We start from the raw sequence: 14,751 nt of genomic DNA, 5'->3' as shown, positions 1-14,751 counted from the left end.
TTCTGTCCAGTGACAATATCCTTCAAAAACGAAAGCAAAATAAAGACATTTTCAGATAACTGAAAACTGAGAGAAAGCTTTGCCAGCAGGCACACTGTAAGAAATGTTAAAGGAATATCTTCAGGCTGAAGGAATTATTGCTAGGCAGAAACTCATCTATAGAAAGGAGTAAAATCCACTGGAAATGGTAAAGGTAGGTAAATATGAAAAGTTCTCTATTTCTTTTTTTCTTAATTTATTATAGACACAACTGAGGCAAAAACTGTAATATACACGACATGAGCACAAAGGAGGGAGGGGATCCTTCCTGAATCTGTAACGTCACTGGCTCTCTAAATTCTACATGAAGCGGAAAATATTAACCCCAGGTCTGTTGTGAGCAGGCGAGAATGCCTATTGTTAGCCCTCGGGCAGTCACTCAAAGTAGTGCGAAGATATGGAGCTGAGGAGCCCGTGGAGTGACTGAAATGGAGTATTAGACACATTTGCTTATAGTAAGAAGGCAGGAACAGAGGAGCGGACGAAAAACCAGATGAGACTCTGAAGACAAAAAAATAACTAATCAGCCGTATCAATGATTACATTAAATGTAAGTGACTAAATCTTCCATTTAAAAGACAGAGATTTAGAATCAGGCCAGGCACGGTGGCTCACTCCTATAATCCCAGCACTTTGGGAGGCCAAGGCGGGTGGATCACCTGAGGTCATCAGGAGTTCAAGACCATCCTGGCCAACATGGTGAAACCTCGTCTCTACTAAAAATACAAAAATTACCTGGGCGTAGTGGCTCATGCCTGTAATCCCAGCTACTCGGGAGGCTGAGGCAGGGAGAATCACTTGAACCCAGGAGGCAGAGGTTGTAGTGAGCTCAGATCGTGCCACTGCACTCCAGCCTGGGCAACAGAGTGAGACTCCGTCTCAAAAAAAAAAAAAAAGGCCGGGCGTGGTGGCTCAAGCCTGTAATCCCAGCACTTTGGGAGGCCGAGATGGGCGGATCACGAGGTCAGGAGATCGAGACCATCCTGGCTAACATGGTGAAACCCCGTCTCTACTAAAAAATACAAAAAATTAGCCGGGCGAGGTGGCGGGCGCCTGTAGTCCCAGCTACTCGGGAGGCTGAGGCAGGAGAATGGCGTGAACCCGGGAGGCGGAGCTTGCAGTGAGCTGAGATCCGGCCATTGCACTCCAGCCTGGGCAACAGAGCGAGACTCCGTCTCAAAAAAAAAAAAAAAAAAATCAATTTGAAAAAATCAAGTATCAAGTATATGCAGTTTTCAAGAGATATGCTTTAAATATAAAGGTACAAATTTAGTTGAAAGAGGAAGGATAAAGATAAAGAAGGATAGACTACATAAACGTACTGGAAAGCTGGAGTGGCTGAATTAACTTTAGACAAAGTTAAGTTGAAGACACGGAGTATTACTGGAGGCGTGCAGAGACATTTTGTGGTAATGAAAGAGTTCATTGATCACAAAGACACAAAGGCGTCACATACTGGAGCTCGAAATGTATGAAGCACAAATTGCAGAAGTCAAGGAAGAAGTATACAAATTCACAATTCTGTTTGGAGATTTTAACATCAGTCACTTTCAATAATTGAAATAACAACTACACAAAGAAAATGAGGACACAGAAGATCAGAACGATGCTATCAGCCACTTTGACATAGTCGATGAACCCCTTTACCCCGAAGAACTTCCGAGTGCGTTCCTAAGAAGAGGGTTCTTTCCATTCCCGCAGGGATCCGCTGCAGTAAGTTCAACGTGGTTGCCGTTCTGTGACCGCATCTCCCGCTCGTTTTCCAGTTTGTCATCTGACCTAAGAATAATCTTCACAGCATTTACTTTCCAGAGCAGGGTTAGGTGCTGGGTTTAGTTGTCCGGTCTCTTCTGGGACGTCCATCTTTTATGACACTGATATTTTAAAGTTGTGCATCCCTTTAAATAAACGGTGTTCCTCTTCGGGGTCTGCCCGCTGTTTCCTGTGCTTGTCGTCCCGGGCAGGGTGCTGCTTGTGGGGAGGACCCTCCCACGCCACCTGCCTTGTCCTCCATGACGCTGGTCCCCGGTGGGTGAGCCTGTGCTTCGACGTGGTCATCCGGGAATGGAGATACGTCCACACCACTTCCCATGGCCTGAGAGACGCATGGCGGCCTTCCGCAGCCATGACAGTGACCACGTGGGGAGGCTTCAAATAAGAAACATTTACTCTCCCACAGTTCTCGAGGCCAGAAGTCCGAAATCAGCGTGTCGGCAGTGCCAGTTCCCTCCGAGTCTCTACGGGAGGGTCCTTCCTCGTCTCTTCCAGTCCCTCGGGGCTCCGGGCGTCCCCGGCTTGTGGGCACATCACTCCAGTCCCTGCCGCTTTGCCTCCTCCTCTTTGGTCTGTCTCAGGGTTCCTGGTACCTCTCTGTGATAAGGACGCCTGTGATCAGATAATCCAGGAGGTCCTCACCTCGAGATCCTTAATTACCTCCACAGAGACGCCCTTTCCAAATAAGACGGGGTTCAGGAATTAAGATGTGGACGTGTCTTTCTGGGGACCTCCTTTTAGCCCACTGCCTCGGGCTTCTCTGTAACAAAAATGGGCCCAGATGGCACATCCTGTTTTATTCCGTCTATTCACTTAATTCTTAAACAATTTTCATTACCTAGTCCTTATGACAATATTGGAAATAACTAAACTTTTTTTTACTTCCCATCAAATGGCAAGCATCTTCCCATCTCGCCGACGTTGTCTGACAGCAGCTTTGGGCAGCGTGTCCCGCTCCCGACAGAGGCAGAGGCCGCATGGAGAGCGGTCCGGGTCGCCGCAGAGACAGCAGGGCCAAGGCCTGGCGCTGGCAGCCTCAGCAGTGCACCGGTCAGGGCCTCAGATGCCACGCGCCCATCTGGATTTCCGCTGCTTGGCGGAGCGTGTGGTGGCCACAGGGCGGTCTGTTACATGAGTTTGCTCATTGCGCCAAGCCCACTGGCCGGCACGTCGGTGGTGGCTCCTGGTTTTTTACTGCTGGAAGTGGCGCCTCAGTGGCCGGCTTTGTGGCGCGGGGATATTTTGCAGGGTTGTGACTTACAGAGTGAACTAAGCTCCCAAGGTGGGCGGCTGGGTCAGGGTGTGCGTGGTGCCTGGTGGACGGGGTTCCGCCAGCCCCACCCAGGGCTGCACGCTCACGGCGGGGGCAGCGTGCTGTTGTCCTGTTCCCTACTCAGAACATCCCATTTCCGAAAAACCAGAGCGTTTGTAAGTGAAAATAATGTTATTTAAATACACATTTCTCTGCCAAGGAATTTTTCTTGGTTTTGCTCTTTTTTGTTTCTCTGGGGATTTGTGTTTTGCCTTTGCCGTTCCCTTTGGTGTGAACGTTCTTTGTTTATCCATCTGTAAGAGGCCCTGCTGTCCGGGAATTGGGCCTTTGCCTCCAGCAGAAGGTAAAGGCACGTGGAAGGTGTGAGCCCTCGGCCGCATCCCATTCTGCATGCAACGGACTGTGCTTTCCACACGGGGTTCCTCTGTGGAGTCCAGTCTACCGTCTTTCCCCATTTTCACTGCTGCCTTTGGTGCTGCGTCCAAACAGCCTCCAGCACTTTTTCCTTACACTTTTAAGGGCTATTTACATCCTGTTTTAAATTGCTCACCTGTAGTGAATGGAATATGTACTGTGAGGTTGGTTTTCGCACAGTAATGGGAGCACCGCCCATCCATCTGTTCGTCTATCCGTTCGTCTGTCCATGGGAGCCGCGCACGCACTGGGTGCTCCCTGCTCTGCCTGGCTTCAAAGCCTGGGTCCTCCCAACAGCCCTGGGACCTGGACTTCCTCTTGGCAGCTCCAGTAAGTGGCAACAGGCAACAGATGTTTGTGAAGACACCTCTTGTTATTACCATTTTATTTTCTCTGTTGTATGAACTTAAACGTTGGGGTGGCAGCAGTCATGTCTGCAGTGAGCCAGTTGCCTCACTGGTGCTGATGACCTGGTATGTGTGGTCCAGCCCCGCCCCCGCCCCCGCCGTCCCCGCGAGCCACCGTCCAGCCCCATCCCCGCGAGCCGCTGTCCAGCGCCGTCCCTACCGTTCCCGCGAGCCGCTGTCCGTCCCCGCGAGCCGCTGTCCGTCCCCGCGAGCTGCCGTCCAGCCCCATCCCCGCCGTCCCCACGAGCTGCCATCCATCCCCGCGAGCCGCCGTCCAGCCCCGCCCCCGCCATCCCTGTGAGCCGCCGTCCAGCACCATCCTTGCCGTCCCTGCAAGCCACCGTTCAGTCTAGCACTTCCCTGTGCCAGGCAAGCCATGGCCCTGCACAGTGGGACCCAGCGTTCCGACATTGCCAGTGCTAGCCGGCACCCCGTCCTGGTGACTGGGTGGGAGGCACAGCCGTCTGATGGGTGCTGCACCCCCTCCCCTGTGAGGTGGGTAGACATGGAAGCCCCCCAGCTGTTCTCACCCAAAGGTGCTGTTCTTTTCCTGTGGTATTTTTGTTGGTAACTTCTGTAAATAAATCCACACGTTTGGCCTTCACCACATGACAAAGACTTTAGTCCTGATGATGTGGTCAGCTGCAGACACAAGTCAGGAACCGGGCGTGGTTCAGGAGAGCATGGTTCATGATTAAGTTCCTACTACACACTTTCTAGACAGGCCTCCAGCAAAGTTCTTTGTGCTAGGCCAGAAGGTGGAAGATTTCTTACAAATTTACAACTAGCCTGCCCCAAAATGGGGAGCATAAAATTTAACAAATATTTACATGAGGCCTTTTTACAGATGATAAATAGCTGGAACCAAATGTGCTTTTAAATCAAAGGCTTCCTGTAGAAATGGGAGGCCTGTGAAGTGCAAGGGGGCAGGGCCTGTGCGGGGGCCGTGTGCAGCATCTGCAGGCCATCCGGGGTCTGGCTGCCTCCCTAGCACAGAGACCCCAACGGCCTGTCAGTCGGGTGTGGGGGCTCACGGGGGAGCAGGTTCCTGACCTCACAAGGCGGTCAGAGGGAGCGCGTTAACCCCGACCATCCAAAAGCAAAGTCTACGTCCCACCGTCCGAGGAAGGACTTGAGTTTCTTTAAAGAACAAAACAGCAGAACAAACCCCAAGAGAACTGCATGGAGTCGGTGTCTGCTAACGTAAGTCCCAGCTGTTGAGAATATAATAAAAGCTGTGAAAGTAATAAGACGTTTTAGTTTTTCATGTCATTGCCTTAGCTCAAACCTGCTATTTAAAGAATCTTTTATCAGGCAGCCTTGAAATTCAAAATTCAAAGCAGGTGAAGTGACAGAAGAATGCGTTTTGAAACACCCTCAGCCGACGTGAAGGCAGCTGCATCTGGGCTCACCCCTTCTCCACTCAACACTTGTATTTTGGTGGCACTGAGTCACTAAAACTCTTCCAGGCCTTGGTCCCTTCTGATAAAAGCGTGAGGCTGCATCTTTTTAGATCGGGTCTCTTGCCCTGTCGCCCAGGCTGGACTGCAATAGCAGCGCGATCTTGGCTCACTGCAGTCTGGAACTCCTGGGCTTAAGCCATCTTCCAGCCTCGGCCCCAAAGCCACTGGGACTACAGGCGTGCGTCACCACACCTGGCTAATAAAAGAGCAAAGCTTTTATTCTTTATGGATTTTAAAAATCAGCTCCTTTTCCTTTCTCTGTTCAACTAAGGTTATGTATTGGGAACATTTTGGGGATAAATTTATTTCTAGCATTAGCCAGTATGTATAGCGGCTGCTTGGAAGGTTTTGGTCATGGAAATGGGGGCAGGGAGTGCATCCTGCAGCCCATGGGGTGCACTCTGTCCCTCCCAGCCTCCTTCCTCAGCCCACGGGGTGCCCTCTCTCCCTCCCAGCCTCCTTCCACAGCCTCCTTCCACAGCCCACGGGGTGCCCTCTCTCCCTTCCATCCTCCTTCCTCAGCCTCCTTCCTCAGCCCACGGAGTGTCCTCCCTCCCAGCCTCCTTCCTCAGCCCACAGGGTGCCCTCTCTCCCTCCCAGCCTCCTTCCTCAGCCTCCTTCCTCAGCCCACGGAGTGTCCTCTCTCCCTCCCAGCCTCCTTCCTCTGGAGTGAAAAGCAAATCCAGACTTAATCCTCTTTTACCTATAAATACTGTGGATCTCTACCGGGTAAGGGATGGTTTAAAAAGACATCAGAGCCGCTGAGGCAGCCACACACCTGATGTGGTTGAAGAATGAGCCTTCCAGCGCTCTGTCCCCACCCACCTCCCTCACAGCTCAGATGTCGTTTGTCATGGCCTTCGCTGTGCTTTTATTGTAATGTCAAGGGGGCAAATCACAGACATATCCAAAGGTCGGATGGTGTAGGGAGCCCTGGGACGGGCAGTGGGCCCTGCGGGCCGTCCCACACCCTGTAGCCTTTCATTCCTACAGATTTCATTAGGCAACGTTGCTGCTTAATGTCTTCAGCGAGATGTAATTCACATACCGTAAAACTGCATTTAAAGCAAGCTTGTCCACACGCGGCTCAGGATGGCTTTGAATGCGGCCCAAAGCAAATTCATAAACTTTCTTAAAACATTATGAGTTGTTTTGTTTTTAGCTCATCAGCCATCAGTAGTGTTAGTATATTTTATGTGTGACCCAAGACAATTTTTCTTCTTCCACGGTGGCCCACGGAAGCCAAAAGATTAGACAGCCCTGATAGAAAGTGTACAAGTCAATGTACATACTCATGGACTCTGACGCCATCGGCACCAAGTTTAAAACATTCTGGCCGGGGCAGCTCACACCCGTCTTCCCAGCACTTAGGGAGGCGGAGGCAGGAGGATCGCCTGAGTCCAGGAGTTAGACCAGCCAGGGCAACGTGGCAGAACCTCTATAGAAAATACAAAAATTAGTGGGGCATCATGGTGCAGACCTGTGGTCCCAGCAACCCGGGAGGCTGAGGCGGGAGCATTGCTCCAGCCCAGGAGGTTGAGGTTGTAGTGAGCTTATGCACCACTGCACTCCAGCCTGGGTGATGGAATGAGACCGTGTCTCAAAAAAAAAAATTCTGATCAACCCCAGAAGAAACCTGGCGATCTACGGCCTGTGTCTGTGGACTGGCCTGTTGTGTACATTTCATGTCCACGAGCCACATACTGTGCCTTCTGCGTCGGGCTTGGCACTGAGCACCTGAGGCAGGGCTCCTCACACGGGCATCGGTGCGTCCTGCCCGCCTCTTGCAGGACCATAGGTGGCAGAGGGGGTTTCTTCTAGAGTCCAAGGGTAGGTCTTGAGGTGGGGTGGGTTAGAGAGGCCAGAGGCTGAGGCAGGTGTGGGATGTGTTGGAAGCTGTGTGTTCGGTGCATGTCGGGGGACTCCACGTTTGTGATTTGGGGTCCTGTAGACACGCGTGCTACTTGCCCGCAGCTCCGCTGTCTGAGGGTGAGAAGCCGGTCACAGCATCACTGAAGCCCCTTTTGGTTGCGATTCAGGCCTTTCCCAGCCTTTCCCACCAATTCCTTTCATTTAAGATCCATTTTCTAATGATCTGCGCTCGACGTCATGTGATGTCCTTAAATTTTCAGATTCCAAAGGGTGACATTTTTTGTGGCATTTAAGTGATGCTGCAAAAAAATAAGCATTAATTCACTCATCCGCAAAATACGTATTTTTAATTTCTGTGGGTACATAGTAGGTGTATCTGGGAATGTGTTTTGGTTGCCTGTTCTGGGCCTGCCTGTATGCGGGCCGTGGGGAGGGGCTGCTGTTCCCCTAATGCCCGGCGGGCAGGTCCCCCTGGCAGGATTTCCCTGACCCCACACTGTCCTGGGTGCCGGAGTGGGCTTCACTCAGGGGGGAAACTGGGTTTTGGTCGAGACAAGCCAAAGTGTTAATACACGTTTCTTCTTTCGTTTTTCAGGTACTCCTTCGGTAAGTGAGATGCATTTAGAGAAAGCTCTGCGAGAGTTGAGCGTTGTGTGTTTGGTATGTATCTTCACACACTTTTCCTGGCCTCTCCCGTTCCTTAGCCTCTGCCATCAGCCTTCCCAGTATGCACGGATGGCAGTGGTGAGCGCTTGTGATCTGATCCGTGCCTCCTTCCTGGATGTGGGAGCTCCTGGGCTTCCAGGTCCCAGGCACCTACAGACGGATGGCCGCACGTGTGATCGTAGGCATCTCACAGGTGTGGTCTCCCCACCGCTGCCCTGGAGCAGAGGCAGAGCACCCACGGGCCCATCCCCCGTGGACACTCAGGCTGTGTGCACCTCGGCATAGAGAAGGTTCATGTTGCTCACGGCGCTAACACTGGGGGGCACTTTGGCTTGTGCTTCATTTGGTGGAGGGGATCGGAGGTCCTCCCCATCCACACAACGCAGTCAATACTGGAGGACGGGAAGAGGGCAGCTGTCCAGTGGGCAGGACAGGATCAGAGGACAGTGGGTGCACCCTCCATTGGGCCCAGAGACCTCCAGAATGTCATGGGACACATGGTGGCTTGATAAGTGGACCTGATTCCAGGACCTTGGGAAGGATGACCACTCCCACCGCTGCCTTTCTCCCTGACCTCAGGGCGCAGGTGGAAGCGCCGGTCTTTGCTGGTAAAGGCCCTGGCCTGGGCCTCTCACTCAGGCTGTGTCTGCCCTGACCTCTCTGGCTCTCGGCCCCTTCCTAGGAGAGCAGGGGCGGCCTGTCTGGGCGTGGATCTCTGCCTGCCCCTTTCACTGTCTCAGGCCTTAGGGCCTGTGTCCTTGTGGTAGAGGTCACTGTCTTCATGCTTTTATTCCTCACATATTTTCATTCCTTTTGAGCACCAGAGATGCTGGAAATTTGGTTCGAATCAAAGAAAGGAAGAACATCAGAATCTGTTAAAATGTAAATATAAAAGAACCTTATTCCTGATTTTAATCACCTTAAAAGGCAGGTTCCTGTCATTGCAGAGGACCAGGCCACCTCGGTCACTGTCACTCATGGGTTTCCTGGCTGCTGGGTGCTACCTGGCTCAGTGTGCACCGTCAGGGCGTGCGGCTCTGCATGCTTACATCTGTTCGTTGTTTCCGTGTTTTTCTTAAAGCAAGAAGCAATGAATTATTTCAGGAATTCCTTTTCAATTTGCATAACACGACCTGGTCGGAACCAGCTGGTTCTGTGCCCTCCAGTTGCGTGGCTGCATCAAGGGAGCAGAGTGCCCACGAGTGTGGGAGTGAGTAGACGTAAGGAAGCTTGTGCGGCGGCTTGAGTCCCCGGGCTCCCCCAGAGTGTGTCAGGAGGAGCCAGTAGATGTAAGGAAGCGTGTGCGGCGGCCTGAGTCCCCAGGCGCCCCCAGACTGTGTCAGGAGAAGCCAGTAGATGTAAGGAAGCATGTGCGGCGGCCTGAGTCCCCGGACTCCCCCAGACTGTGTCAGGAGGAGCCAGTAGATGTAAGGAAGCGTGTGCGGCAGCCGGAGTCCCGGGCCTCCCCCGGAGTGCGCCAGGAGGAACGAGCAGATGTAAGGAAGCTTGTGCGGCGGCCTGAGTCCCGGGCGCCCCCAGACTGTGTCAGGAGGAGCCAGTAGACGTAAGGAAGCGTGTGCAGCGGCCTGAGTCCCGGGCTCCCCCAGAGTGCGTCAGGAGGAGCGAGCAGATGTAAGGAAGCCTGTGCGGCAGCCGGAGTCCCGGGCCTCCCCCGGAGTGCGTTAGGATGCATTCAATACCAAAATGCCCACAGAGAAAACTATACTCTTCAACACTTAGATAAACAAATCTTTTCTTAGTAAATTTTATTTATTTAAAATTATAGCAGGCCAGGAGCAGTGGCTCATGCCTATAATCTTAGCAGTTTAGGGGCTAAAGCTGGATCACTTGAGCCCAGGAGTTCGAGACCAGCCTGGGCAACGTAGCAAGACCCTGTCACCACAAAAAAACTTTAAAAAATTAAAATAGTAAATTATAACAGTACTATTTTTTCCCAGTTCTTATGAGCAGCGAAACCTTTAGGTCCTAACACCTGTATTTAGCAGGAGAAGTCCCTGCTGTCTGATGCTGTGAATCCTGAGCAGTGATGGCGAGACCCAGTCCTGTGAGGCCAGTGCACATGGCCAGCACCGCTGGGGCCACGCACAGGCGGGGGCAGGCTCAGGGAGCAGCAGCCCATGCGTGTGTGTTCCCCGTGAGCGGGTGGGCCGGGGCAGGCTCAGGGAGCAGTGGCTGAAGGTTGTGTGTTCCCCATGAGCGGGTGGGCCGGGGCAGGCTCAGGGAGCAGCAGCCCGTGCGTGTGTGTTCCCCGTGAGTGGGTGGGCCGGGGCAGGCTCAGGGAGCAGCAGCCCATGCGTGTGTGTTCCCCATGAGCGGGTGGGCCGGGGCAGGCTCAGGGAGCAGCAGCCCATGCGTGTGTGTTCCCTGTGGGGGATGGGCCTGCGAGTGCTGCCCTGTCTCAGCACCGAGGCCACAGGACCCATTGCTGAGGATGAGGAGGCCTGGAGCCCACCCTCCCCGTGCCCTCGCCTGTGAGGCCTCCTGGGGAACACAGCCTCTCAGTAGGGTGTGGGGGAAGCGCCTGGGGAAGTGGACTCCCAGAGGCAGTGCTGGAGCGGCAGAGGCTGTCCAGGGGCCGGGTGACTCTGGAGCCACCTTCCCGTGTCCCCAACCACTTGCTGAAGCAAAAGCAATGGGGTGTGCATGGGGGGTGGGATGTGAGCCTGTGGGGCCGCCGTCAGGGGCTGTGTTCGCGCTCCCAGCCAACGGAAGCCCATCTTCTGTGCCCGCGTCTCCCTGGGCGTTCTCAGGTGCACATCGCATAGTCTACCTGATTCTTTGCGTCTCCCTGGGTGTTTTCAGGTGCGCGTCACACATTCTAACGGATTCTTTAGTGGCAGGTGGTAGTTGTAGGGACTCAGAAGCGAATCGTTGACTCGTTAATGTTAATGTTTTCCGCCTGGGAGCCCTCGTGAGCCTGAGTTTCATGTTGTGTCTGACCCTGCAGCGGCTCAGCACGTCACTTTGGACTGTCGCTCAGAAATTCGAAAGACTCATAGTAGCTTCGGCAGAGCTCTCCCTGCCTTCCGAGCGGCCACGCGTCTTTGAACTCTCTTCCCTGATATTGGAGAACGTAGAGCTGCCAGTTACTGAGGTATGACGCTGGGCGCTGGGCCTCAGAACAGCTAAACCAAAGGCACTGGAGGTCAGGCTTCCTGACCTGAGACCTCTGGGGAGGCTCCTTCCCTGTGGCCTGTTCGGGGCGGCCTGGGAGAAGGCAGTTTGTGCCTGTGCTCCTCACCTCATCCGAGCCACGTGTGCTTCTGTGTCCATCTCATGCCGTCCTTGTCTTCATTTTGCACAGTGGGCTTTAGTGGAGATCAGGTGGCTCTGGGCATGGGGGGGTGGGGGGTGGGGGCAGTTCCTGGGACCCTGCGGCCAGGAAAGCAGCATCCTCCGGCAGTACGCGCCCCCAGGCAGCAGCCAGCTGGCTCCAGGTGGTCCAGGCTCCCAGGGCCCCCACCCAGCCCAGCCACTGGCACATGTTTTTACAATTAATTAAAGCTAAGTGAAATGAAAACCTCTAGTCTTTGGTTGCGTTGGCCGCACCTCACGTCCTCTGCAGATAGCTGTGGCTTCCCTGCTGGGCGGTCCCATGCCTTTTTTTTTTTTTTTTTTTGAAACAGAGTCTCGCTCTGTTGCCCAGGCTGGAGTGCAATGGCGGCAATCTTGGCTCACTGCAATCACCGCCTCCCAGGTTCAATTATCTGCCGCAGCCTCCCGAGTAGCTGGGATTACAGGCACCCGCCACCAGGCCCGGCTAATTTTTGTATTTTTAGTAGAGATGGGGTTTCACAATGTTGGCCAGGATGGTCTCCATCTCCTGATCTCAGGTGATCCGCCCGCCTCGGCCTCCCAAAGTGCTGGGATTACAGGCATGAGCCATTGTGCCTGGCCCCAGACCATTCTCAACCCAGCACAGTCTGCAGAAGCTGCCAGTCAAAGATCCTAACATTTCACCAGCAGCAAATCCTATCTTCTGAGGGCTCACGGCTGGGTGTGGGCTCCCCGGGACATGCTCTCATGATGCTGTGGGCGTGAGCGGGACCAGCCTGAAATACACACAGCCGCTGTTAGTGAAATGGCTGCCGGCTGGGGAGTCCGTACACCCCGCTTCGCTAGTGTCTTCCTTTTTCTCAGGATGACCACACCATCCACAGAACGTTTACGTTTCTTTTCTTTTCAAGTCAGGGTCTTGCTCTGTCGCCCAGGCTGGAGTGCAATGGCACAATCTCAGCTCCTTGACCTCCCAGGCTCAGGCCATCCTCCCGCCTCAGACTCCTGATTAGCTGGGACTACAGGCACACCGCCATGGCCAGCTGATTTTTAAACTTTTTGTCAAGACGGGGTCCCACTGTGCTGCCCAGGCTGGTCTTTGGGTCTCTGTTTGCATCTCTCTCCTGTTGTAAGAGCGCCTCCGGTGAGCTCGCCTGCTGCTGTCCTGGGCTTTGTGTCCCAGGGCCCTGCGCCCCATTCAGACGGACACGACTGCTGGGCAGGAGGAAGCCACATTCGTCGGGGCTGCGCTTTCCAGGACACAGGAAAACCACAATATTTGTTAAACCCCATTCTGCCGTCCGTGTTTCTGCTGGAGTTTAGATAGAGCTGAGCTTTGAGGGCTGCTGAGTTTGGTAACATTCACTTCAAAGAAGGAGCCTGACGGTAATGAATTCTGCAGCCCCAAGCGCGGCTGCTTCCTGCCGCCTGCGGCGAGTGCACCTTTTGATATTCAGTGAGCCTGGATCTGGGAGTCTCTGGAGCCTCCAGCCGCCCTTGTGCATTGGAAAGGATGCAGGAACCCGAGAGGACCCGCAGCAGTGGGTGGCGGGGCTCCGTGGGGCGGCTGCTTTCCCTCCAGGACCAGGCCGCTTTTGCCGGCAATGCACCGTCCCCCAATGTGTGGGCCTGTCCCCCCAGCTTGGCCCCATCCCCCGAGTGTGGGCCCTGTCCTCCAGCGTGGTCCCTGTCCCCCCAGCACTGTTCCCATCCCACATGGGGCACCATGCCTAGCGCCTGGTTCTGTGAGGAGAGCAGGCTCTAGGAAGGGGCTCCCGTCTGCAGAGTTTGGTGAGGTTGAAACAGCAAAGGCCACAGCCGCTGTTCTGGGACTGAGACCAGGGCCGGTCCGCAGTGCTTCTGGAGACACTTTCTGGCCCCTCCCAGGCCTGGGCAGCTGGAAGGGATGGCCGGGCTTTCAGGCATGGGCACGGGATGGGACAGCATTGTGACCCCACTGGCCGCTGGGATGTGACCAGGGGAAGGAGAGACTCATGGTGAGGGGTCCTGGAACCAGGGCGCAGCCTTTTGTGAGGAGGGGGCAGAGGCCACAGGGGCCGCGGCAGGGCAGGGCTTCCTCCGGCTCAGCTCCCGGGCCATTTTGCAGGGTCCTCGTGCCCAGATAGAGTCCCAGAGGAAGACCAACAGGTTCCCAAGGCCTTTGGAGTGTTTTAGGCCCCCAAAATGGTTTTGTAATTTATTTGTGATTTTAGCCTGATGGACTTGGGTGTTTGTAGGTGTCTGCCTCCAGGCGATCCTACCCCATCTTGCACCACTGGGTCCCCTGGGGGTATTAGGTGGGCTCGTGGGGTGTGGGGATGGGCTCGTGGGGCCGTGGGGGTGGGTTCATGGGGCATGGGGTGGGCACATGGGGCATGGGGATGGGCTCGTGGGGGCGTGGGGTGGGCACGTGGGGGCGCGGGGGTGGGTTCAGGGGGCGTGGGGTGGGCACGTGGGGGTGCGGGGGTGGGTTCATGGGGCACGGGGTGGCTCGTGGGGAATGGGGATGGGCTCGTGCAGGGGACCAGGCGGTTGGTGGTGACTGCCTGAGGGGAGGGGCTGGACGCCTTGCCCCGCTGCTGCCTCAGGGTGAAGTGAGGGTGTCAGCTGGGGACGTGCACAGGAGTGAGGGTCCTGGGATCCAGGGAAGGGTTCTGGAAGTCTCCACCTTCCCAGGATATTCCTTTGTAGGAAGTGGGTTCTGTTTCTTACTACAGTCCCATCCAGGTGAGCGCTGGACACGTCAGGGCCTGGGGGAATTTGGGGTCCTTGGAGTAAGAAGCTTCGTTGATGAATGACTGGTTTATCCTCATCTTCTGCAAGGCCAATGCCAGCTGGTCTGGGGCGTTCGTCTCTGCTGGGCCAGGTGTCCGCACAGACACACAGGCGGCCCGGGTCTCATTGGGACTGGACTGCGGTTAAGCTGAAAACACGTGGAGGCCGTGGGGGGACGTCCACGTAGCGGGTGTGAGGAACGACTCTCAGCAGCAGCAGTGCTCCTGTGTGAGCCGTGGAGGCGGGACCAGGGGCTGTCCCAGCGTCGGTGCCTGTGCGGGGCAGCGGCCGGGTCTCATTGCAGGTTGTGCTGGAACTCAGCTGTGTGTCGCTACGTTAGGAGGCTTTCCCAGTGCCCCGGGCCCCTCCTGGGTTTTGCTGCTGTGCTCTTGCCAAGAGGGAAACTTCCCCACCTCTCAGGTCTGCTTTCTGGGCTGTCCCCACGCAGGCCGAGTGTCGCCAGGCGTGTGCGGGGCCCCAGACACCCCAGACACTAGGGTGTTTTCCATTGCAGCAGCACCTCTCGCCAGCCGTTGTGAATTAAATGCTCCGTGTGACCCTTCACCCTTGCCGCTCTTAAATTCATGCTTTAAAAACAGCGTAATGAGGGGTTTACTGGCCCAAGTGGAAGTTTTTATTAAGCCCTATTAGTGCTGGAGCAGAGCCTGCCTGCAGGAAGCGATTGCTGGGTGAGCTCTGAGCCTCCTGGGCTGCGCCAGGCTCCACCAAGCAGCCCCAGTCCCCGCCATGCAGAGCCCTCCTGCCCCTTTAG

General features: G+C 54.9%; 1 protein-coding gene across 20 annotated transcripts in view; it reads left to right on the top strand.

The window, feature by feature from the left end:
• The window catches only part of LMF1 (lipase maturation factor 1), a 120,517-nt gene that overhangs the window by 34,160 nt on the left and 71,606 nt on the right, over positions 1 to 14,751 (top strand). For 7 of the 20 annotated variants that reach the window (XR_013411381.1, XR_013411382.1, XM_077985188.1 and 4 more), the window contains exon 3: positions 7,837 to 7,847. The exons of 9 other annotated variants lie outside the window; for them this stretch is intronic. Coding sequence is in view for 5 of the 11 variants with exons in the window: in XM_077985188.1 (XP_077841314.1) it covers positions 7,837 to 7,847 (11 nt within the window). In the remaining 6 variants the exon portion in view is untranslated. Of the gene's footprint in view, positions 1 to 7,836; positions 7,902 to 14,751 lie in introns of all 20 variants that reach the window. 4 more of the 20 variants (XM_077985198.1, XM_028841043.2, XM_077985200.1 and 1 more) reach the window with 1 other exon arrangement.

The sequence above is a fragment of the Macaca mulatta genome, chromosome 20 (assembly GCF_049350105.2).
Source record: "Macaca mulatta isolate MMU2019108-1 chromosome 20, T2T-MMU8v2.0, whole genome shotgun sequence".
Taxonomy (NCBI): Eukaryota; Metazoa; Chordata; class Mammalia; order Primates; family Cercopithecidae; genus Macaca; species Macaca mulatta.
Note: the sequence above shows the minus strand (reverse complement) of the source record. Positions and strands in the feature narration are given on the sequence as shown.